The sequence below is a fragment of the Neophocaena asiaeorientalis genome, unplaced genomic scaffold, assembly GCF_003031525.2.
Source record: "Neophocaena asiaeorientalis asiaeorientalis breed wild unplaced genomic scaffold, Neophocaena_asiaeorientalis_V1.1 scaffold29, whole genome shotgun sequence".
Classification (NCBI taxonomy): Eukaryota; Metazoa; Chordata; class Mammalia; order Artiodactyla; family Phocoenidae; genus Neophocaena; species Neophocaena asiaeorientalis.
This window is the reverse complement of record NW_020174423.1, coordinates 3,252,735-3,279,438: the sequence shown is the minus strand read 5'-3', so window position 1 is coordinate 3,279,438 and position 26,704 is coordinate 3,252,735. Positions and strand designations below refer to the sequence as shown.

Genomic DNA, 26,704 nt, shown 5'->3' with positions numbered 1-26,704 from the left:
ATTGTGGAGATTTAATCCGCTTCTCCTGAGGCTGCTGGGAGAGATTTTCCTTTCTCTTCTTTGTTTGCACAGCTCCCGGGGTTCACCTTTGGATTTGGCCCCGCCTCTGCATGTAGGTCATCTGAGGGCGTCTGTTCTTCGCTCGGACAGGACTGGGTTAAAGGAGCTGCTGATTAGGAGGCTTTGGCTCACTCAGTCTGTGGGGAGGGAGGGGCACGGAGTGCAGGGTGAAGCCTGCGGCGGCAGAGGCCGGCGTGACGTTGCACCAGCCTGAGGCGCGCCGTGCGTTCTCCTGGGGAAGTTGTCCCTGGATCACGGGACCCTGGCCATGGCAGGCTGCACAGGCTCCCCGGAAGGGGGTTGTGGATAGTGACCTGTGCTCGCACACAGGCTTCTTGGTGGCTGCAGCAGCAGCCTTGGTGTCTCATGCCCATCTCTGGGGTCTGCGCTAATAGCCGCGGCTCGCGAGCGTCTCTGGAACTCCTTTAAGCTGCGCTCTTAATCCCCTCTCCTCGCACACCAGGAAACAAAGAGGGAAGAAAAACTCTCTTGCCTCTTCGGCAGTTCTGACCTTTTTCCCAGACTCCCTCCCGGCTAGCTGTGGCACACTGGCCCCCTTCAGACTGTGTTTAGGCAGCCAACCCCAGTCCTCTCCCGGGGATCCGACCTCCGAAGCCCAAGCCTCAGCTTCGAGACCCCACCCTCCCTGGCAGGTGAGCAGACAAGCCTCTCGGACTGGTGAGTGCTGGTCAGCACCGGTCCCCTGTGAGCGAATCTCTCCGCTTTGCCCTCCGCACCCCTGTTGCTACGCTCTCCTCTGTGGCTCCGAAGCTGCTTTCCCCCCACTCAACCCCGCGTCTCCGCCAGTGAAGGCGCTTCCTAGTGTGTGGAAACCTTTCCTCTTTCACAGCTCCCTCCCACTGGTGCAGGTCCTGTCCCTGTTCTTTTGTCTCTGTTTTTTCTTTTTTCTTTTACCCTTCCCAGGTACGTGGGGAGTTTCTTGCCTTTTGGGAGGTCTGAGGTCTTCTGCCAGCGTTCAGTAGGTGTTCTGTAGGAGTTGTTCCACATGTAGATGTATTTCTGATGTCTTTGTGGGGAGGAAGGTGATATCCACGTCTTACTCCTCCACCATCTTGAAGGTCTCCTCCCACTTTTACTTTTTGAAGTAAAATATTACCCACATGTTCATAGGAGCCCTTGCATATTTGATTTGTGATTCATCAAACATGAGATTTTTCCAGAATTGTACCTGAAATCATAAACAAGAATGTGGAAGGAAAGCATTTTCTTTGTTTTTACTCTTCCACCTGAAAGCTATCACTTTTGTCTTTATTTGTAAGGATGTCAAGCTAATGCCTAAGCAAAATTATAAAACAGAAGTTAGTCTAATTCCCATAGTTTATCGATTAATGCCTGGGGGGATCTAAACCTTCTTGAAATGTATGATTTTATAATAATCCCCTTAAACTTTTTCATGGGTTTACGTGAGAGAATGTGTTTTCTCCTGCTGCTTAAAGTACCTGGGAACTGAGTGTGAAGGGAAAAGGCGACCTGGTACAGCAGGAAGGAGCAGTTTGTTTATACTTCCCAACAGCCAGCAAATATTTTCTACCTTATATATTGGCTGAAGGTATCCTTGGCAACTTGAAAAGGTGACATAGAGGTTAAAGGATAAAGATGTGTCTTGTCCAGCCTTACTCTTCTTTATATCTTAGCATAGTTACTGCAGACAATAGGTACTCAAAATCTCATAAAATATTTAAGTTGAATATAATCATCATAATCGTATATCATACATTTTATTTTAATTGCATAAGAAAGTCACCAGATAGTGTTCCTCTTGGAAGGAAAAGAAAAAAAACCACACACAAACACACACACACTAAAATGATCTTCAACTCTTAACTAAATATTTGATTTTTAAAGTTACCTTACAAATCAAATGACTTATCCTTACGACTATCTAAAAACAAGAGAAATCTGTAAAAATAGGTATAGTTAATAAAATTATAACCAATGATTTTCCAAAAAGTATGTTATATATATTTATTGTTTATAATAAATGTGTTTGAATATTACTGTTTTTTATTTAGGAATATCCACTCTAAGGGATTATCTCAGTTGATTACCACAAGTCTTAAGTATCTTCTGGTCTATCTTTCTCTGTAGTCTTTCTAGTTTACTAATTTTTTCTTAAGTTATATCTAAAATTCTGTTTATCCATCTATTATATGTTTAATTTTAGTAACTACATTTTTTATTTCTGGATACTCTATTTGGTTGTTTTTCAAATCCGTTTTACCTTTTTTGATAGTACCTTGGTTTTTTCCTCCTGTTTTTCATTCCATCCTATATGTCTTTAATGATTTTAAAGAAATTTATTGTATTTTCCATATGTGGAAATTCCATTATCAGAAGTTCTTGGTAATGAATTTGATAATGGTGTTGAATTCTCCTCTTGCTAAAAAAAAAAATTTTGGAGTGCATATAAAATCTGTGATTGGGAGTTTATCTTCAGTGGTCTTTGTTTCTGGGAATCCTTTCTGTCGGTTTGAAAGCATATTTTTCCAAAGAGGTTTTACATCTATTTCTGACTGATGCCCTGGGGTTATCAAAGGTCTGATGCCACTTTTATATGAATAACTCAATATGGGTATTCCTGGACCAGCACAAGTAATATAAGTTACAGCTTCCAAATACACATGGGGTATTCCCATTATTTTTAATTTTCTCATTATTTTTATTTTAATTTTTAAGTTGAAAAAGCAGGGAGATCTCTGTTTTTTCAATAATCCCTCGTGCCAAATCAGGCAAACTTCCTTGTTTTTTTCTATTTCTGATTGGAAGTTGTTTTTCTGACCTTTTAATGGCCCCAGATCTAAGTTGGCAGCTCATTTCAAAATCCTTGCCTGTCAGGGATGTAAGGATTAGCCTGTTGTCTCAATATGGCCATTAAAAATCTATTCCCTTGGTTTACTGAGAGTGGCTAGGACCCTGAGGTCATTAACAATGTCAGTTAATACTTTGAGTTTTACTTCCCTCTTTCGTTAGTTTACTAGATTATTATCTAGTAAAATATTAGCAGAATTTAATTCTTGTTGTAGTTATTTCTTCAGTGTTTATTTTTACTTTCTTTTGAATTCATCCTTGAAAATACTTGAATCTATAAAAACGTTTTTATGATTTAAAAAATATGTATCCTTAACTCACATACTTACCAGACAGAGATAATACAAAAGAAATTTTAGCACTCTATACCAGTAAAGTTCTAGTTTTATAAGACTGTTGACTTAAAAAACTTTAAAAAATGTTTTCTAACATCATAGATCTTCCATATGTTGTGTTACTTACTGATTTAATTCACATAGTGGGAAAAAATTATGATACAAACAAGTACTTTTTTTTCCCCATCAGTGCTTCAGCTAAGGTTTGCTCTTAGTTGGTTCCCTGCCATGTTTTCCATTTTAAGGTATTTTTAATACATCGTATATTTTAGCACTCCCCTATGAGAGCACATCAGATGTTACATGTTTCTCACATTGGTCATTTTATGGAATTTGAACTATTAGGCTATAATTGTGGTGTCTCTCAGGATCTCAGCCCTTCCTCTGTATTCAGATTTTAATACTTCTTCCTGTTACCCTCTATTCACTAGATCTCTTAATTCTTTAAAATTGACTTTCTTGAAATCCAATACTTATGTGTCACAGAACCAGATGATCCAATTTGCTTTTTTGGCAGACACCATAGAAAGCTCTGCCCATTGCACAGTTTCAACAAAAGATACTAGTACTCTCTAGACTACTCTGGTAGAAAAGGATGTAGACAGACTTGAGTTTTATCTGGGCTTTTTCATGAGATAACTTATGCCAATTCTCTGATCTCAACTTGGTCATTTTATAATAAAAGAGAATAATAGGGACATATTTATAAGGAATATTAAATTAATGGTTCCAAGGAACTTTTGAGGTACGGCTTGCTAATAAAACATAGAACTGTATTATTTCATGAAATGAAAACTAAGAATATGGGTAGTTGACTTGAAGATCTGCACTAGCACAAGCTTTGATTTCTCAATAATATTTTCCAATTTTATCTTCTACGATGAACGCAATACTTCCTTTGAAATTATTAGCAATTAGCAATTTTGAATGTAGAGTAGGAATAGTGTGGTAAATAACTGATCAAAAGGTGAGAATGTATAAAGAAGAATTAAAATAGAGGTCAAATGCTGCTGTGTTATCAACTTGCCCTGCAGGCCCAGTTGTGAAACTTTTGTTCCAACTGGGTGGCCTTAGCCCAGTCCCTGAACTTCATTTCCTCATAGATAATGTGGGGCCAGTAATGTTCCTTACTTCACATCCAGGGTTGCTGTGAAGAAGAATTCAGTATCAAAGTCACAAAAGCCATTTCACAAACTGTAAAGGCAGTCATAATCTATGAACTCAGATAGTTCTTAGAGTTAAAAAAAAAAAAAAGTCAAAGATTAAGAGGATATGCGTGTGAAGCTACTGAGATTGGAAAGATGGCAGTTGTGAAGCAGAATGTCAGAAATATTAAAACTAGGAAATTAAAAATGATCACAAAATAGTAAGATTATTTTTGGTAGCAAGAGAGATCCTAAACTGTAAAAACAAAAGGAATTAAAATAGAAAAAATAATTTATTGAAATGTCCCAGGATGCTACTAATATGAAATTGATTAATTATGTCTGAATTTCTCAGTGATTTTTTATATGAATCTGAAGTTAAGAATTGAAGTTACAAAATTATGATTATAAAATGTACAGATAGACACACTCAAAATAATAATGTAATTTTGTCATACATGTTTGTAGTACAGAGACTTGTACAAATTTAATGAAAATTATCCTTAAAAATGAAAACGCTAATAATTTTTACTTTATCTTTTAGCATACGGAGGCATCAAGAAAGAAGAGCAATTTTGACTCCCATTTTAACAGATTTTTCTGTCCGAATAACTGGAGCACCTGCCATCATTTTCACCAAAGTAATTTCTCCAGAAAATATGCACACTGAGGTTAGAAATTAATTTAGCTTTTATTTTAGTCTAAATGATGGAGCAGCTTTTCTTGTGTGTTAGGAGTTTTCATAGTTTCCGTGCATAGGATATCAAATTAGCTTATTATTAATAAGTTATTATTGTAGCTAATAATTATTAAGCACTTTATAGTACTATTTAGGTATTGCTTTTCATGTAATAACTCATTTAATCCTTATAATAATCCTATTAACTTCTCCTACTGTCCTCGTTTTGTAGATGAGGAAACTGAAGCATAAAGAGTTAACTTGTCTAAATATTCACAAATAGTAAGAAGCAGAACATGGTGTGAACCTAACTGGTCTGGCTCCTGGCCATACACTCCTGACCTCTACGGCCTCTTTCTAATGAAAGCAACAATAATATTGACAGATCACTTAGGGTTCTCACATGGATTACCTTACAAAGAGAGTTCTACATGAATTAACTTATTTACTCTTCACAGAATCCATATGAGGTAGATATTATTAGTATACATATTTTATAGATGAGGAAACTGAGATCAAAAGAAATTAAGTAACTTGACCAATCTTACTTGCCAGTTACTAACAGATCCAAGTTTGAAGTCTAATCACTATGGTATACTGCCTCCATGACTAGAATAGAAATGTAATAATAATGTGATCCATCATAACTTTAAAAATATTCTTCATAAAAGTTTGTTATGCTAAAAACTTTATAAACTTTTTGATCATTCACAGAGTTATAGGCAGTTGTTATAAAAAGTTCAGAAAAATTAGGCACAGATTAAATATATTATTAATCTAAGGTGATAAAAGTTTACATCATTCTTTGAGTTTTTAAAAAGCAATATTTTGGGGCTTCCCTGGTGGCGCAGTGGTTAAGGTGTAATCCTGAGAGACTCACATGGTGTTGCACAAGTATGTTTTGTGACAGGCAATAAAATCTTGATAATTCTTAAGTCCAAAGGACTTGCTCCTGATCTTCCTGAGGATCTCTATCATTTAATTAAGAAAGCTGTTGCTGTTCGAAAGCATCTCGAGAGAAAGAAAGGATAAAGATGCCAAATTCTGTCTGATTCTGATTGAGAGCCGTATTCACCAGTTGGCTCGATATTACAAGACCAAACGAGTCCTCCCCTACAACTGGAAATACGAGTCATCCACAGCCTCTGCCCTGGTTTCATAAATTTGTCTGTTGTACTCAAGCAATAAAATCATTGTTTAACTAGCAAAAAAAAAAAATGCAAGGGACGCGAGTTGGATCCCTGGTCCAGGAAGATCCCACATGCCGTGGAGCAACTAAGCCTGTGTGCCACATCTACTGAGCCTGCGCGCCACAACTACTGCAGCCCGTGCATCTAGAGCCCGTGCTCCACAACAAGAGAAGCCACCATAATGAAGAGCAGCCCCCGCTTACCACAACTAGAGAAAGCCCACACGCAGCAACGAAGACCCAATACAGCCAAAAATAAAAATAAATAAATAAATTTATATAAAAAACAAAAAAAATATTTTGTATGTGTTATCTTATTTGATGTTTATAATTGCCCTATAGGGAAAGTTAGGTTAGGCAGGATATCTTTATATCTACAAAAGGTGTATAAAAATTAAGTCTACTTATATCTTTCAGTTACTAAGTAACACAATTGGTTGAAAATACACAAATATATTCCCTTCATCATTACTTGAGGAATAAAATAAGAATTCTAACTATAATGAGTAAACTTTGGAAACTTTTTTGGGGGAAAGTTTATTTAACCAGAAAAAGGGGATCATTTCCGACATGCTGTTCTTTATGGCTTTATTAAAAGCTGCTCTAAGCTGTGTAGTTTGTATTTGGACCCATCATAAGTCTCCTTAAATCCATTCTCTTGGATGACACTATTAAGGAGAAGGTTTGTTGGACATTTCCAAGCATTTGAACATTGTCCACATGCACTTCATGACAAGAGGCAGGGCTTCTGCTTATTAAGTGAAACTTCTGGATTGTTTTTCATTTCTGTTTTCCTTCCCTGAATGGTTTTCCAGCAGTGAATGTTCAAATGACTCAGTTATGCAGCACAACACCAGTTAAGTAGTGGACAGCTACCTAATGCTGCCAAGATTTTAGCAGTTTAAAGAAGTGAAATTAATTAGTCTAGCTACCTTTGACTTCAGCACTCCATTTTGTTATAAATCATTTGGAGTGTATCCTTTGGAGAATACTCAGACCATACCACTTGTGACTGTAATTGCTGTCTATAGTTGCTTATTTACATCTGTCTGCCCACCTAGATTGTAACCTTCTCAAGAGCAGATTGCCGTTCAAGGCCAGCCTCACTCTCTCTTTTTTTTTTTTTTTTGCGGTACGCGGGCCTCTCACTGTTGTGGCCTCTCCCGTTGCGGAGCACAGGCTCCGGACGCGCAGGCTCAGCGGCCATGGCTCACGGGCCCAGCCGCTGCGGCATGTGGGATCATCCCGGACCGGGTCACGAACCCGTGTCCCCTGCATCGGCAGGCAGACTCTCAACCACTGCGCCACCAGGGAAGCCCTCACTCTCTGATTTATTCCTAGCACTCTAGTATGCTGCATGGTACTTGGGAGATGCTCACTAAATATTGGTCCGTCTGAGTGGGTGAACAAGATTATGCTAAAGAATTGCATCATTGCCTACATATTGAAACAATGATAGTAGTTTGACGTATGAAAAGCCAAATGTATATGAAATGGTGAAAAATTCTTACTGTTAGTGTGTTTCCCTGTAACTAGCACATGGCCTGGTGCACAGCAGGCCCTCATAAATGTTTATTAAATTAATCCATTAAACTGTTGAGTGACCGTGCTCACCATTTCTGCTATTCTCATTAACATGTGAACTCAAGTCCCAGGAGAATTCATCAACATCGTAAAGGTCTAATAAGTAAGAATGATAAATGATCATCTAATGGCTATCATGTTTCTTTATCTCTATTCAACCTTTTTTTCCTTCAGGAGATTTTAGTGTGTGGCCACTCCTTGGAAGTGAATATAACCACAAACCTGGACTTCTTCCTAAGTGTGGCTCAAGTTCAACTCTTACATCAGTTAATAGTAGCAAATATGACTGGAGTGGAACCATCAAGCAAAGCCACAGAGGTAACTATTACCTGATTCTGATTAGGCTTACTGCATTTGTGCCAACTTTACATTGATAATAGGAAAACAAAAATTAAATGCTTTCTGCTAGTTATTCTATATTTAATTTTATTCATAATATGGGCATAAATCATTTTCGATTGGTGTTCTTTATTTTTGAAATTTGTTTGGTCTCTTTCCCTGTAATTTATCATGCACCTTCACAAAATTGCTGTGGCCCAGCCCCAGAAAAGCCTCTGTTAAAAACATGATTTTATTGCCCTGCTGCAGTTTTTAAAGTGCAGTGCACAAAACCTGGTGTAGCTTTCACTTACTCAGATACATTACAGGGACAGGGCCTCTTTTGGAAGTGAACTTTGTGAGAGTACTGTGGGAATATCTTCAATAAATAACTTCTAAAGCATTCGTTTCCCATGCTCAGTGAAGAATGGACACAATCAAAAAACTTGAATGCCTGCCTAGAATTTTAATTTTGATCCAGTGTTCATTGGAAGCCTACATTGTAACCACAAAGCATGTCAGCATGAAACAAAGAAAGCTGCTTGTTAGATGCTTCTCAAAATATTTTTTCTTTGCTTTTTGTTTCCGTACTTCTATAATCATATCTGTACTTAGAATAAATCTTTTATAAAATCTCTAGTGAAGAAACTGTTTATCTTTGAAAAAGGCATTGCTTATATTTTTGTCATGAGTTATGCAGAAGGCTCTAAGTGCTACTAAGGAGGAAGGGAAGGAGGAGGTGTTCACTGATAGCCACTTGATGCTAAGCAAGCGTGCCAGGTACTTTTATGTAAGTTATTAACTCATATATCTTCAAGCATGTTATTACAACCACACTGTGAGGTACATGTGAACATTATCACCATTTTACAGATTATGATATTGTGACTCAGAGGCAATAAGTGATCTGTCTGAGATCATACACACATAACTAAAAAATGGTGGATCTGAGGTTTTAATTTAAGTCTTTCAAATCAGTGCTTTTTTCATTCTGCCATGGTTGCGGTACTATAATTGTTACATTAGTCTGAATCACCTTTATTTTTTCAATTATTTAAAAATGATAAAGCTTTTAACTTTCATAAAGAAAAATTCTCTAACTATATCATCTTTTACCACCCATTTGTTTGCTCAGTATCTTTTCTAAAAGGACTATAAAGCTGTATACTCTTCAAAATATTGACTTTTTCCCCAATGTATTTTAGACAATCCGTAAGAATATAAATATATGATATGAAAATAAGCAGAGCAAAAATATTTCCCCATGGCATTTTCAATGAAGTCCTTGAAGCAAGTTGGGTTGGAAACAAATTCCTATATTATTTGTGCCAATATTATGAATCTATCATGTCAGTGAAATCTAACTCACGGATTTCTTTTTTATTTATTTCTTTTTTTTTTACATCTTTATTAGAGTATAATTGCTTTACAATGGTGTGTTAGTTTCTGCTTTACAACAAAGTGAATCAGCTGTATATACACATATATCCCCATATCTCCTCCCTCTCACGTCGCCCTCCCCCCGCCCCAGGTGGTCACAAAGCACCGAGCTGATCTCCCTGTGCTATGTGGCTGCTTCCCACTAGCTACCTATTTTACATTTGGTAGTGTACATATGTCCATGCCACTCTCTCTCACTTTGTCCAGCTTACCCTTCCCCCTCCCCATGTCCTCAAGTCCACTCTACATCTGCGTCTTTATTCCTGTACTACCCCTAGGTTCTTCAGAACCTTTTTTTTCCCTTTTTTTTTAGATTCCATATATATGTGTTAGCATATGGTATTTGTTTTTCTCTTTCTGACTTACTTTACTCTGTATGACAGACTCTGTGTCCATCCACCTCACTACAAATAACTCAATTTCGTTTCTTTTTATGCCTGAGTAATATTCCATTGTATATATGTGCCACATCTTCTTTATCCATTCATCTGTTGATGGACACTTAGGTTGCTTCCATGTCCTGGCTATTGTAAATAGAGCTGCAGTGAACATTGTGGTACATGGCGCTTTTTGAATTATGGTTTTCTCAGGGTGTATGCCCAGTAATGGGATTGCTGGGTCATATGGTAGTTCTATTTTTAGTTTTTTAAGGAACTTCCATACTGTTCTCCATAGTGGCTGTATCATTTACATTCCCATCAACAGTGCAAGAGGGTTCCCTTTTCTCCACACCCTCTCCAGCATTTATTGTTTTTAGATTTTTTGATGATGGCCATTCTAACTGGTATAACTCACAGATTTCTGATGTGTTTTAGGAATTTATAGAACTTAGCAAGTTGATTGCTATTTACCTACCTGCTTCTAATGCCTTTTAGTAGGGTCTGATTTGAGTAAATAAGGCACACTCAGAGTTAGATTTCTAACAACTCCCACCTGAATGTCAAGTCATTCCTCACAGTTCCATAAATGAGCTAGGATTGTTTTCGTTGTTTTAAAAATGTGTCTGTGGTCCTTATTCCTTCTTGGAGATGATACTAAAAGTACAGACAATATACTGAAATACAGTAGAGACAGTACACTGAAGAATGATTAAGATGGCAAATTTTATTTTATGTGTTCTACCACAACTGAAAAAAAAAGTGCAGACTCTCTGAAGACAATTTGGTCCTATCCCCAGCCTCAGTGGGGTATGTCTGTGAAATTTCAATATTAAAAAAAAAGACTTTCTGTGAACTAGAAGAATGTTTTTCTATTCATAAATGAGTAGCACAACTCATATCTGATAGTCTAAGAATATAAAGATATTGTAAGAATTGGTATAATTTCTTCCTTAAATATTTGATAGAATTCACCAGTGACCCATCTAGGCCTGATGCTTTCTGTTTTGGAAGATTATTAATTATTGATTCAATTTCTTTAATATATGTAGGCCTATTCAAATCCTCTTATTTCTTCTTATGTGAGTTTTGTTAGATTCTGTCTTTCAAGGAATTGGTTCATTTTCCTGAAATGGTTATCAAATTTGTGAGCTTGGTCATAGTATTCCTTTATTATTCTTTTAATTTCCATAGAATCTGTAGTCATGTCCCCTCTTTCATTTCTGATGTTAGTAATTTGATTCCTCTCTTTTGGATTTTTGTTTGTTTGCTTGTTTTTTGGTTTCTTGTTTTTATTTTTTTTGTTAGCCTGGCTAGAAGCTTATTAATATTATTGATCTTTTTAAGGAATCAACTTTTGGTTTTATTTGCTTTATTGGATTTTCTGTTTTCAATTTCATTGATTTCTGCTCTAATCATTTCTTTTTTCCTGCTTACTTTTGATGGCGTTAATATTTTCAAACAGTTTTTCACAAGGTTTTTTTGAAACATTAATTCTAAAAATTATTCAAGAACATGAAAAGGAGATTTTTGTTAGTAGAGGAAGCATATCTACACTGTTAACAAAGGGGAAGAAAGATGGACAGATATTTGGAAATTGAAGTGAAAACAGTGAAACAGTCTAAGGATTATTACTGGAACCAACATTTAATATTAATTTTAATTATATAGACAACTAACACATAATAAAACTTTCAAGTATATAGCTAAAAGAGAAGCACTTCTGGCAATAAAATGACCATCTGATGGTTTAAGCAAACTGCCTTCCATGTTGATTAAAACTTTTCCAATATTTTTGCTCTAAAAATGTACTCATTGCTTAGTGATCAAGCAGCCTGTATTTGTACACTTTGGTTTTCAGTGTTTCCGTCAAGTGTTAGGACTTCCATGATTGCTGGTTCCCAGAATATTCAATTCTTCATTTTAAATTAACCTTTTTTTTGTCTCTATACATATTATGATAGGCTGAGAAAGTACATGAGAAAAAACATTTAGTATTCAAAAAGCCAAAATTAATTCTATATTACAAAGTACATGTCCTTCTATATTTTATTCTATAGTTCATGTCTTTATGATAACATCTGTCTCTATAGTACTAGTACAACAGGAATGTTATTTGGGTTTCTTACATTCTAGTTCCCTGCCATTTACATGAGGTGGGAGTTAACCTCCTAGATAACTTCATAGTCAAATCTAAATGTACAATTCTAATTTTTCTCCAAAAATAGAGCTCTACTACTCATCCTTGGTTTCTTTCCCAATGTTTAGCAGGGCAAAATTGGTTTACTCTTTAGAAGATTCTTTACCTTCTTATAAAGTGCTCTAGTCCCATAAAGGCCCCATTAGATAAAAGTGGTTGTTAGTAATATAATCATAACATTCATGCAAGAAGAATTAACAAGGGAGGTAGTTCAGTTACATGTACCACTAAATGTCAGGAAACTTTTTAAAGAGAACATGACTAAATGAAGAGTTAAAGTATTTTAATTTGTGCAAGTCTGTTTATGGGCTAATAATGCAGCCCATTTTTTTATGATATCAAAAAGAAACTAAATATCATTTTAAGTATTCCTAAAGCTATTGGCATGCAGGACATTATAAGGAGTTGTTAAAAAATAAAACAAAAATTTCTACTTTTTTAACATTTTATTCCAGTTGCAGTCACCCCCAAAACAAAAATACACCATAAAAAAAGATAATTTGTATAGAATGATTATAATTTGTATCAGAGTGATTTAAACTGAGATGAAAGCTGAGTAACCTATCTGAACTCTATAAAATTATAAACAGTATAGATAAGATACTAAAACTAGCCTGTTTACTTGAAATGCTTAATTTTTTTAATAATGCAATGTTACTTTTATCGAAGTGGTGCATGAATTTTAACAACCAAATGTTGCTAAACTAAATATATCAGAATAGTGTCAGTACACTGACATCCCCACCTCATCCTGCTTAGCCATTTTTAACTCTGTAAGCCTTGTCTTCTAGTATTTATCCCATCTTTCTGAATAAAATGAATAGACTACCATCTCTTGATTTACTCATTTTAGTATTACCTATTCACTTGCTGTTTACTGTAGATGAAGATTCTGTCCCTTTTACACTTCTCTTCCACTCTTACATTTTCCCAGTATTCTTATATCATGTTTTTAAAGTCAGTATGAATTGTTTTCATTATAAAGACTATGTAAATATTGTTCATTGCTTAGTGAAGTAATATGATGTGATTATATTTCCTCTCTTTATAGTCTTCTGTTTTTCTTAAAGTTAATCATTGCCACATTCTTTTTATTTGCTCAGTTTTTTTGTTTTTGTTTTTTTTAAATCTCTACCTCTTCTCTCATTCTCTCCAACCCACCCCAAACCCTCACCAGTAACTCTACATAATGCCTGGCAATTTAATTTTTCACACTTTGAAACTTATAAAATAATGTCAACTCTGTTTTTACCCTTGGAAGCATTTTTCGTGAAGTCTTCATTTTGCCTTTTCCTTTCTGGACCAGTAGTTCTCTAGACCTGCTACACACTTGACACAACTGAGCCAGATGAGAGTAGGTTGTGATTTTTGAGGTTAATGGTAGAGTGTTGGGAAATTATAGGGTATCAAGTAAGTAATGTTTTTCCTATGAATATAAGTTAGTAAAACCGCCAATATCTTTATCCCACCATTCTAAAATATTAGGTATTTTGAGTTCCTATATAGAAACAGTATAATAGTATAGAAAAACATTGTAATAGAACTTATTATACATGCCTAATATAGTTTACATCGGTGTTTTTACAATTTGCTATAAAATAGGATATAATATATAAGTTGGACTTTTTTGAGCTATGATTAAGTATATGCCCTAGGAGCGGTGGCGAAGGTTGTTTTTGGTAGTAGTATTATTTTAGCTTGGAAAGTATCTCCTTTGGAGTTGTGCTTCATTTTAGGAATGGAAATTCTTGTTTTTTTGTCAATGGTGAAAAATTCTTACAAGGCATACTTGACCAACCTAAGGATTGCTAGGAGTCGTTGGAACTAGGAACTTAAGAGTAAAGAAGAGGGGGGACTTCCCTGGTGGTCCAGTGGCTACGACTCCATGCTCCCAATGCAGGGGGCCTGGGTTCAATCCCTGGTCAGGGAACTAGATCCCACATGCATGCCGCAACTAAAGAGGCCACATGCCGCAGCGAAGATCCCGCATGCCACAACCAAGACCTGGCGCAGCCTAACTAACTAAATAAATAAATATTTTTTAAAAAAGAGTAAAGAAGAGGGGAAGGGACTTTGAGTGGTGGTGTAGAAGCAGATGTTTTCTGGAGTAGAACTTTAGGCAAGATGAGCAAAATAGAGGCTAATATACCTTGAGAACACATGTGAGTGGAGGTAGGGTTTGAAAGCAGGAAATAAGACTGGTTCGGGAGAGGATGTAGATGTTCTGGTCTATCTCAGTGCTTTCTATCTTGAGGTGGACATGAGTGGGAGAGGCCATTTCAGAGGTTACCTATTTCTGTAACCTCTGTAACCTTTCTCCTTTAGAAAAGGAGATAGGAATATTGGATAACATGCATGTAGTGACTTGCCATCAGTGTTACTATGCTGAGTATTTGTTTCCCTTCAGAGGCACCTGGATTGACTACTTGTAACCAGGCAATAAACCCAGGCTCCAATAAAATGTGGATTCAAGCAGAGCCTTAAGTGGACAAGAGGGCCTCTGAGGAAATACCTTGAATTTCTTAAAATGTAGACCTGGAAAAGATATTAAGTATTTTACTACCTGTTCTCTCCAAGGGAAGGACTTCTTAGGTACATTGAGCTATCACACCTGTCTCAGTTTTAGTTAGGCCTTGTAAATGTTAAAAATAGTGTAATTTTCTCCTGATAAGCTTACACTTAGAGAGAAACATGCCATAGTTACTTCAAGGTAGATGCTAAACATCAAGAAAACAAGACAAATTTTAATTTTCCAGCCACACTAATATTTATCCCATATATTGGGTTGGCCAAAAAGTTCGTTTGGATTTTTCTGTAACATCTTAGGAGAAAGCCCGAATGAGCTTTTTGGCCAACCCAATAGATTTCTTGACCAGAAATCCAGTGAATACAGTAAGTTTTCCTAAGGCACTATTAAACTGTCTGTCCTAGTCTTTTTCAGCAGTATTCAGTGAGGGCTTACTCTATACCAGATATACTGGCTACAGACTGATAGAGGTATGAAAAATAAACATACTGTGGTCCCTGCACTCTAGGATTTTATAATATGGTTGAAAAATACAACATAGACAAATGGATTTACAACTAAGAACTCAGAGCAGTAAACAAAAAGTGTCAAATAAGCTCTATGGAAAATTAGTGCTATAACAAGTATTCAGAATAAGAAGAGAAGACTTTAGGCTAGGTGGTCAGAGATCTAGCTTCATGGAGAAATTGGGGTTGAATAGGCAGAGAACAGTAACCTGCTTTCTTCACTCAGTAAATATTGAACCCTTTCTATGTGTCAAAAACTACTATGGGGCTTCCCTGGTGGCGCGGTGGTTGAGAGTCCGCCTGCTGATGCAGGGGACGCAGGTTCGTGCTCCGGTCCGGGAGGATCCCACATGCCGCGGAGCAGCTGGGCCTGTGAACCATGGCCGCTGGGCCTGCGCGTCCGGAGCCTGTGCTCCGCAACGGGAGAGGCCACAACATCCCAAAAAAAAAAAAAAAAAAAAAAACCTACTATGGATACTAGGGTGACAGCATTAAACAAAGGAGGTGAAGTTTCTGATTTCATATTCTAGTGCTCATATATTCAGTGATATGAAGATTGACACTAATAAACAAATAATTAGATCTAGATCAATGTATATATTGATATCTATATAGCTAGTAATACATGACTATATATATGTATATACATACATACATATATACATACATACATACACATATACACACACATCCATGCACATAACTAGTTGCATTCAGCACTTTCTGTTTGCCAAAAGTTATTCATGTGGTTACATCTAGCTCTAAGGGAGGCTGGAAATGTGGTCTTTCTAATACAAGGCCATATGCCGTGCTAAAAATTATTTTACCATGAAAAAAGGGGATAATGAATATTGGGGTACAATTGCCAGCCTCAGCAACAGAGGCTTCAAGGTCACCTGGTAGTCAAAGATAGGATATTCCTTAGAAAGCAGCTTTGGCTCTCTTCAATACTTTGAACATATCCTAAAGTTCTATGCCATATAACATGGCAGAAATAATGTTATCTTGCAAATTGTTCAGTGCTGATATAGGGACAAATATTGTCTTTGCCCAGTGTTTCTTACTCTTTTCATCTGCTAATAGGACTCCCCTTCCTTTGGCTAAACAACATGCTCTTACTTTATGCAGTTTTGATAAAGAGTCCCATTACAGGGTAGACATGAAACACAGGTCTGACTATTTTTTTTAATTAATTAATTAATTTTTATTTTTGGCTGTGTTGGGTCTTTGCTGTGCGCAGGCTTTCTCTAGTTACGGTGAGCGGGGGCTGCTCTCCCTTGCAGTGTGCGGGCTTCTCACTGCAGTAGCTTCTCTTGTTGTGGAGCACGGGTTCTAGGCATGTGGGCTTCAGTAGTTGTGGCACACAGGCTCAGGAGCTATGGCTTGCAGGCTCTAGAGCGCAGGCTCAGTAGTTGTGGTGCATGGCCTTACTTGCTCCGCGGCGTGTGGGATGTTCCCGGACAAAGGCTCGAACCCATGTCTCCTGCATTGGCAGGTGGATTCTAAACCCCTGTGCCACCAGGGAAGTCTCCTGACTGATTATTGTATCAATCCCCTTTGCCCAGTTATTGGTCCAGATATGGGCACACTACTCAGGCAAGTGCAGTGTTTCATATGAAAACATTGGGAAGAATAAGCCTTCTCTGCTAGGAATCATTAAGTTCAGATGTAGTCATATTGGAGCTTTCTTTGACCATTGTCTCACTCTTCTCTTTCACTACTATCTCATGAAGGAAATCTGTGTCCAAAGAGAGGAGTTGAACTCACAGAAATAAGCAAAGCTGAAAGAAAGAGAAAGTCTTCGACATCATCTGACTCCCTTGACACAGTTCTAGTCAATGAGATATAAAGAGAAATGTTCTACAGATTTCTAGGAAAGTCTCTATGTTCTTTTTCCTCCTTCTCGGAATAACAACAGTGGAAGTGACTAGCCACTTGGTACCATGTGATGACAAACATGAGGACAAGAGCCATTCACTAAGAGTAGCAAAGTGGGTAGATAAAGTGATCCTGAGATGTGAGTGATATCATGAAGCCACTGCAACCAGCCCTGGACTTTAGGAAAATAAACGTAAGTTGTTAAGCCACTAGTATTTGGCTTTCTGTTACATGAGGTCAAACACAATCCTAACTGATACAGACAGTGTTGCAGTATTCTGAGGTGGAGATGATAAAACCCAGGGAAAGTACTGAGCACAGAATAGAATTTGATGCTGAATAAATGCTCACAGTATGAATTAATAAATGAATTCCTTAATTCATAGGAAGTCCTATTTCTGTGCATAGAAATAAAAAAATAAGATGTATGCCACATACATATCAAAAGAACTGGAAGAAATTGATGATTAGCTATATGTTTGATGGAGACAGGTTGGGTACATATTGTGAAAGGCTTTGAATACTAGGCTGAAATGTTTTAAGTAGTAGTAGGCAGTAGAGAGTAGATGAAGTTAGTTGAGCTAGAGAATGACTTCAACAGGTGTGCTTTGAAGCTCAGATCCATTTTAGACTGAACTAATCAACTGTATTAACACACTAATAGTTGATGTGTGATCTTCAGATGTGAATATTATCGTTACATTTTCTTCTATTCTAACATCATAGAATATGTTATATTCTTTCACAGTATCAGTTTATTTCAGTTAGGATTTGAAATTGCTGTAGCATATAGTATCACCTATTGTTTCTAGAAGCTACAACTCTTAAAAAAAAAAACACTTTTTATTTCTTTATTTTCATTTCTTTATTTTTTTCTAGCATAACTCCATACTTTAATCAGATTTCCTAGTTTTTACCCTAATGCCATTTTTTTGTGTTTGGTATACAGTTCTTTTATCTCCTTGGGTAGGTTTATTCCTAGGTATTTTATTCTTTTTCTTGCAATGGTATATGGGAGTGTTTCCTTAATTTCACTTTCAGATTTTTCATCATTAGTGTATAGGAATGCAAGAGATTCCTACGCATTAATTTTATATCTCACTACTTTACCAAATTTATTGATTAGCTCTAGTAGTTTTCTGGTAGCATCTTTAGGATTGTCTATGTATATTATCATGTCATCTGCAAACTGTGACAATTTTACTTGTCCTTCTCCAATTTGGATTCCTTTTATTTCTTTTTCTTCTCTGATTGCTGTGGCTAAAACTTCCAAAGCAATGTTGAATAATAGCGCTGAGAGTGGGCAACCTTGTCTTTTTCCTGATCTTAGTGGAAATGGTTTCAGCTTTTCACCATTGAGGACGATGTTGGCTGTGGGTTTATCATATATGGCCTTTATTATGTTGAGGTAAGTTCCCTCTGTGCCTACTTTCTGGAGGGTTTTTATAATAAATGGGTGCTGAATTTTGTCAAAAGCTTTTTCTGCATTTATTGAGATGATCATACGGGTTTTCTTCTTCAGTTTGTTAATGTGATGTATCACATTGATTGATTTGCGTATATTGAAGGATCCTTGCATTCCTGGGATAAACTCCACTTGATCATGGTGTATGATCCTTTGAATGTGCTGTTGGATTCTCTTTGCTGGTATTTTGTTGAGGACTTTTGCATCTATGTTCATCAGTGATATTGGTCTGTAGTTTTCTTTCTTTGTGACATCTTTTCTGGTTTTGGTATCAGGGTGATGGTGACCTCATGGAATGAGTTTGGTAGTATTCCTCCCTCTGCTATAGTTTGGAAGAGTTTGACAGGGATAGGTGTTAGCTCTTCTGTAAATGTCTGATAGAATTCGCCTGTGAAGGCGTCTGGTCCTGGGCTTTTGTTTGTTGGAAGATTTTAAATCAGAGTTTCTATTTCAGTGCTTGTGATTGGTCTGTTTATATTTTCTGTTTCTTCCTGGTTCAGTCTCGGAAGATTGTGGTTTTCTAAGAATTTGTCCATTACTTCCAGGTTATCCCTTTTTTTGGCATATAGTTGCTTGTAGTGATCTTTCGTGATCCTTTGTATTTCTGCAGTGTCAGTTGTTATTTCTCTTTTTCATTTCTCATTCTATTGATTTGAGTCTCCTCCCTTTTTTTCTTGATATGCCTGTCTAGTGGTTTTTCAATTTTGTTTACCTTCTCAAAGAACCAGGTTTTAGTTTTATTGATATTTGCTATAGTTTCCTTCATTTCTTTTTCATTTATTTCTGATCTGAACTTTATGATTTCTTTCCTTCTGCTAACCATGGGGTGTTTTTGTTCTTCTTTCTCTTATTGCTTTAGGTGTAAGGTTAGGTTGTTTATTTGAGATGTTTCTTGTTTCTTAAGGTAGGATTGTATTGCTATAAACTTCCCTCTTAGAACTGCTTTTGCTGCATCCCATAAGTTTCAGGCCATCCTGTTTTCATTGTCATTTGTTTCTAGGTATTTTTTGATTTCCTCTTTGATTTCTTCAGTGATCTCTTGGTTATTAAGTAGTGTGTTGTTTAGCCTCCATGTGTTTGTATTTTTTACAGATTTTTCCCTGTAATTGATATCTAATCTCATAGTGTTGTGGTTGGAAGAGATACTTGATATGATTTCAGTTTTCTTAAATTTACCAACCTTGATTTGTGACCCAAGATACGATCTATCCCGGGGAATGTTCCATGAGCACTTGAGAAGAAAGTGTATTCTGTTGTTTTTGGATAGGATGTCTTATGAATTATATGAATTAAGTCCATTTTGTTTAATGTATCATTTAAAGCTTATATTTCCTTATTTCTTTTCATTTTGGGTGATCTGTCCATTGGTGAAAGTGGGGTGTTAAAGTCCCCTACTATGAATCTGTTACTGTCGATTTCCTGTTTATGGCTGTTAGCATTTGCCTTGTGTATTGAGGTCCTCCTATGTTGGGTGCATAAATATTTACAATTGTTATATCTTCTTCTTGGATTGATCCCTCGATCATTATGTAGTGTCCTTCGTTGTCTCTTGTAATAGTCTTTCTTTTAAAGTCTATTTTGTCTGATATGAGAATTGCTACTCCAGCTTTCTTTTGGTTTGTATTTGCATGGAATATCTTTTTCCATCCCCTCACTTTCAGTCTGTATGTGTCCCTAGGTCTGAAGTGGGTCTCTTGTAGACAGCATATTTATGGGTCTTGTTTTTGTATCCATTCAGCCAGTCTGTGTCTTTTGGTTGGAGCATTTAATCCATTTACATTTAAGGTAGTTGTCGATATGTGTGTTCCTCTTACCATGTTCTTAATTATTTTGGGCTTGCTATTGTAGGTCTTTTCCTTCTCTTGTGTTTCCTGCCTAGAGAAGTTCCTTTAGCATTTGTTGTAAAGCTGGTTTGGTGGTGCTGGATTCTCTTAGCTTTTGCTTGTCTGTAAAGGTTTTAATTTCTCCATTGAATCTGAATGAGATCCTTGCTGGGTAGAGTAATCTTGGTTGTAGCTTTTTCCCTTTCATCACTTTAAATGTGTCCTGCCACTCCCTTCTCGCTTGCAGAGTTTCTGCTGAGAGATCAGCTGTTAACCTTATGGGGATTCCCTTCTGTGTTATTTGTTGTTTTTCCCTTGCTGTTTTTAATATGTTTTCTTTGTATTTAATTTTTGATAGTTTGATTAATATGTGTCTTGGCGTGTTTCTCTTCGGATTTATCCTGTATGGGACTCTCTGAGCTTCCTGGACTTGATTAACTATTTCCTTTCCAATATTAGGGAAGTTTTCAACTATAATCTCTTCAAATATGTTCTCAGTCCCTTTCTTTTTCTCTTCTTCTTTTGGGACTCCTAGAATTCGAATGTTGGTGTGTTTAATGTTGTCCCAGAGGTCTCTGAGACTGTCTCAATTCTTTTCATTCTTTTTTCTTTATTCTGCTCTACAGTAGTTATTTCCACTATTTTATCTTTCAGGTCACTTATCCGTTCTTCTGCCTCAGTTATTCTGCTATTGATTCCTTCTAGAGAATTTTTAATTTCATTTATTGAGAGCACACTTTTTAAACTGATGAAATAGAAGGGTGAGAGGGCTAAGATTGCCCTGAGTTATGTTCATTTGGCTGCAGTAATTACTCTGTTATTCCTGAATAGCAAGTAATCATCTTATTAAGCCTACTTACAGAGGTAGTGTACGTAGGAGTAACATGCTCATTTTCAAATCAGTGTTTTAGAGTAAATAAAATTTTTGTAGCAAAATAAAAACCATGTTTTTAGGGTAAAGAATAGAACCACAGCATTGGGGATCTGAAGGTGGAGGTTCTTTGATGCATACATTACAGATCCTGGAGAGGAATGTGGACAACTTATAACACTAATTGAGTATTTCTTCCTTTGCCTTCTCCTTCCTCCTTCTCCTCCTCCACTTAGCCACTTGCTTTTAGGCACTTCCTTAGCACTCCTTTCGTTTCAGTCTCTGGTAACGACTTACTTGGTAACCTGTCCTATGAATGCTTGGTACCTGTGCTTATACTGTCTTTGATAGCCATAAACTATGTTTTTTTAAGGAAAATCTCATTTACACAAAAACTACTTTAATGATCATAAAATATATAGTATTTAGTCGATGTTTCTTCAGATTTCTAAAATAATGGATATTTCCACCAACATAAGGTTTCTGTTCCCTCAGAATTTTGCTGTTATTTATTGTGTTTGGGTTCTCTACAACTATTTAAAGAATTAAGAACTACAAAAAGCACTATATCCAACTGTCTATGAAGCATGATAAAGTTACAGTAAAAAAAAAAAAAAAAATGTTATAGTCAAGCTGGTCAGAAAAGGTACAGGTCCCTTAGCTCCAGCACCAGCTCCACCTTTAATCAGTTCCTGTCCTCTTAAGACTGCTATCCCCTCTCATCTGTGCTTCTCCCCAGGTCTCCTCTCTCTGTACCATATTTATATTTCTTCTTGACTGTGCTAAGTTATATGCCTTCTCTCTGACTTTGAATTCTGTCTCTTTGATAATTGCTCCTTTCTCACATATTTTTCTCGAATTTCCAGTGCTGTCTTTTAATACCGTATTCCTCATGACCTACAAAAATGTTCATCTATAATGTGAAAGCACTAGGAAAACAGGTTATAACTAATACATTATTGTCTCTTCTGAGTCAAAATATAAATGAGCTAGCTCTTCAAAATAACTGAGGGTCGATGATTTGCTTGGTTTCCTATCTGACAGTTTGTACTTTTCTACCAAGCAAACTTTTGGGCTTTCAGTTACTTTTATATGAAAGAATCAGCCTTGGGCTTCCCTGGTGGCGCAGTGGTTGAGAGTCCGCCTGCTAATGCAGGGGACACGGGTTCGTGCCCCGGTCCGGGAAGATCCCACGTGCCGCAGAGTGGCTGGGCCCGTGAGCCATGGCCGCTGAGCCTGCGCGTCCGGAGCCTGTGCTCCGCAACGGGAGAGGCCACAGCAGTGAGAGGCCCACGTACTGAAAACAAAAAAAAAAAAAAAAGAATCAGCCTTAAAAAAATACTAACATCAGAGCCATGGGAATATATATAATTCTCATCTAAGATTTCATGCATTTTTAAATTGCTTATTTCTAGACCTTTGGCTCTTCATCAGAGTTTTTCTGCAGCAAATGACTAAAAAACCTCTCACAGAGTATAGAGATATATAAAATAAACACCAAAACCTAAATCACGTAATCTTCTTTCTACCCTTTTTTAAGATTCCTGGACTTCACCAAATGTGCCATAGGTGCCTTTACACCTTTCTTTCTAAAAATTGGCCCATTCAGTAATACACTGTTGGAAGACATGAAAGTACACTGGGGTGGTTAAAATATTCTATATCTTGATTGTGGTGATGGTTATACAACTGTATACGTTTGCCAAAGCCCCTTAACTGTATGTTTTAAAGAGTGAATTTTATTACTTACAAATTATATTCCAGTAAACTTGGCTTAAAAATGTTTGGCCACTTCGTAACACAGCTTTGGAAGACACAAAAATCCACTGGCAACAGTGATTTACGTTAATGTCAGAGTGTCTGTTATGGAGGTAGCTACCCAGAATCTGTAACATCAGCTAACACTTATTGGGTGCTCACTATGTAGCAGGTGGTCTAAATGTTTTATGTAGCTTAACTCCTTTTTTCCTTACAATTTGGGCCTGTTTTTCAAACTATACAGAAATGGGAACTGAGTCTCAAGAAAGTCCTATAGTTTGCACAAGTTTGCATAGCTAATAAGTATCAAAACCAGGCTATTCCTCCCTCACCCCACCTGAGAATGTACTGGTTAAAAGTACTGTCAGAGGTAGTTCAGTGACCTAACTGGTATGGATGTGAGTGTTTTAACAGGGAGAATTAAGCAAAAACTAGTTTATACAGGCCTTATTTGTTCTTATATAAAGTTTATTTATTGTATTGTAATAGTAAGCCATTGAAGGATTTAAAACAAGATCATGACATCATTAGATTCACACTTGGAATAGTGGCAGATGGGTTAGGTAGGGAGGCCCCTGGAAGCTCTAGCTGTAATCCAGATGATGAGAGTCCAAACTGAAATACTGATTTAAGGAAGAGGAAGAAGGCCAGTACTCGGCTAACTCTGCATTTGCTTGAAAGGATGTATAGAAGGAGGAAAGTCCTAGGAAAATAGGTTATAGCTAATTCATTATTATTCTTTTGGAATAAAATTATGATAAATGAGCTGGTTTATCTCAGCACATGTATTAAAGGGAAGATAGGGCTCTAGATCATTCTTTTCCCAGCTGTTCAAAATTGCATGACAAAAGGCAGTGACTCTCCTGCTACATATTTGCATATAGGCATCAGCTTTTCCTGAATTCAAAGGCCACAGATTGGGATCTCCCTGCACTTTGCACCTTCTTGAGCTCTTGAATACTCATCTGATTATTTCATATATGCCCCCAAATAAAAATGTTGAAGTATTGTCTTTTTAAAAGTTCAGGAGAGGGTTATTATTTATTTGTTTTTTGGCTTTATTTTTAAGTATGGAAGAGTCAAATATGTTTAAATGTCAGTGGGAAGGCCTCAGAAGAAAGGTTGAAATGTATGGGATGAGAAGGGAAAATCAATAGTGTAACATTCCTAAAATAAGGAGAAAACAATACCCCATGAATAAAGGGTAGAGGGATTGATACCTCTTCTAACGTAACAGAAGGGAAGAAAGAAAGGATGGTCACATATGTAAGAAGATTTAAGAGTTTAGTAATACAGAGTTGGGAGTTGAGGAGGTGCTCATTTGATATTTTACTCCATGAAATAGGATGTAAGGGCATCTATTAAGGAATGGTACAGGGCTCAGAAATTTGAGATGGGGGGCAGGAAGCTGCTTATTCTATTGAAACTTTAATTTTTTACCTAGTAAATATAAATTGGGAGGTACAAAAATGCATACAAATAATAGTAAAATATAAAGATTTCTAAAATTAAGACCAGAGAAACAAAAACACAATATAAATTGGAGCCACAAGGACTGAACCTCAGATTTGGCTCTTAACTTCCTGGCAGCCAAAAGAAAAGGGAGATTCAGATACTAATAAATTACTACAAGGTTTTACTGATTTTTGAAATGTATAGATCTTTAAAAATAATTTTTATATTTTAAAATAGTTTTAGAGGTACAGAAAAGTTGCAAAACGAGTGTAGAGAGTTCCCATATACCCTGCACCCAGCCTCCCTATTATCAATGACAAATGTCCCTAGTACGGACATTTATCACAATGTATGAACCGATATTTCAACATAATTATTAACTAAAGTCTATACTTTATTCAGTTTTTACTAAGAACATTTTACTAATGTCCTGTTTCTGTTCCAGGATCCCATCCAAGGATACCATATTACATTTAGTTATGTATCCACAGGCTCCTTAGACTATGACAGTTTCTCATATTTTCCTTGTTTTTGATGACCTTAAGTGTGTTGAGGAGTAGTAGTCAGGTATTTTTTAGAATGTCCTTCAATCTGTATTTGTCTGATGTTGAGGGGGGAATATCTACATAACTCATTTGGAATTCTTCTGTACTGGAGATTTGTCTATTCTTCATTTCAGAGATATATGATTAATAGATGTGCCTTTAACACTAAAAATTTTCAAAAATCAATTAATAGTATAGATTGCAACTGTAGTTAATCCCTTATATGCCAACATTTCTTTATTCTCTTAGAGCTTTAGTGTCTCCATCTGCAGAATGAGAGCTTTGGACTATGCTGTTGACCTTCACTTCCCTTTCTAATCTTTCATTGGTGTCTTTGATGACCTGAGGGAAAGCCCAAGACTGACCTCCAGTGGTAATCCGTGCTGCTCTCCTAGAAATAAATGCCTGTTTGTTGAGATGAGTTGGAACAACCAGATAGTTAAGAAAAAGCAACACTCACAGCAAGGCAGTTTCTAATTTATTCTTCATTTATTGGTAGTTGATTACAAGTCTCAATTTCTCTATGATATGACTAGAGTAATTTCTGTCTAAAAGTGACCCAAAAAATGTCTTTTTCTGTTCTGAAATTTCAGCCATTTGGAAGGAAATGAGTCTAAACTCTCTTTGTCAATGTATAGGTACTCTAATTCTGGGTATAATCACTTCAAAATGTTGCTTCTGCTTAAATGATTTCCTCTCAGTAATTTAGCAGAGTTTTTTTCAGGCATTAATTTTAGTTCTCTTAAACTATTTTTTGAAGTTAACTTCCCATCTTTCTCATTTTTTTCCCAAGGCTTCTCTCTCCTCATGGAACCATATTCACATGAATTCTAGATTTCCCCCTTCCCCAAATAATCTTAGAATATATTTGTGAACCTGTGGAATTTGAGTGTATTTCTATGGGAGAAATTCCTCTAATATTGTTTTTAGCATTTTCCAGCGGGTGGATATAGGTTTTCTGGGATCTGAGGTTGATCCTTTTTAGAAAGAACAAATTACAAATATAAAATTAGGTTCAGGCACTGTATAAATAAAAATAAAATAAAATTCAAAAAAATAAATCAATAAAATTAGGTTCAGGGCCTCGAAAAATGTCCTATGCAAGCAGGAGTATTTGAAGCTGAAATTTCCTATTAACTTTATGCTAAATACCCCTCAACCAGTTTTGGATGAAAAATGACATTACCACTGTATTAGTTTTCTGTTGCTGCTGTAACACATTACCACACATTAAATAGCTTAGAACAACACAAGTGTATTATCTTTCTCTTCTATTATCAGAGCTCTGATACAAGTGTCTCACTGGACTAAAATCAAGGTGTCAGCAGGGCTCTAGCTGTTTCTGCAGGTCCTAGGGAAGAATCCATTTCCTTGCCTTTTCTAGCTTCTAGAAGCCTCCTACACTCCATGGCTCATGCTTCCGCCCCATCCATCTTCAATGTCAACAGCGGCAAGTCAAATCCTTCTTAAATCATATCTCTATAACCTTTCTTCTGTCATTGCATCTCTCTAGCCACAGCAATGAATAATTCTCAGCTTTTAAGAACTCATATGATTAGATTGGGCCCACCCAAATAACCCAATATGATCTACCCATTTCAAGATCTGTTACCTGAATCACTTCTCCAAATCCCTTTTGCCGTGTCAAAGTTCACAGGTTCTGGGGATTAGGACATGGACATCTTCAGGGAGCCGTTATTCTGCCTAACACAACCACATA

At 36.6% G+C, this 26,704-nt stretch overlaps 1 protein-coding gene across 1 annotated transcript in view; it reads left to right on the top strand.

The window, feature by feature from the left end:
- The window catches only part of VPS13B (vacuolar protein sorting 13 homolog B), an 816,084-nt gene that overhangs the window by 509,701 nt on the left and 279,679 nt on the right, over positions 1-26,704 (top strand). Inside the window, exons 32-33 of the mRNA XM_024756522.1 lie at positions 4,914-5,040; positions 7,996-8,139. Coding sequence (XP_024612290.1) covers positions 4,914-5,040; positions 7,996-8,139 — 271 coding nt within the window. The remainder of the gene's footprint in view (positions 1-4,913; positions 5,041-7,995; positions 8,140-26,704) is intronic.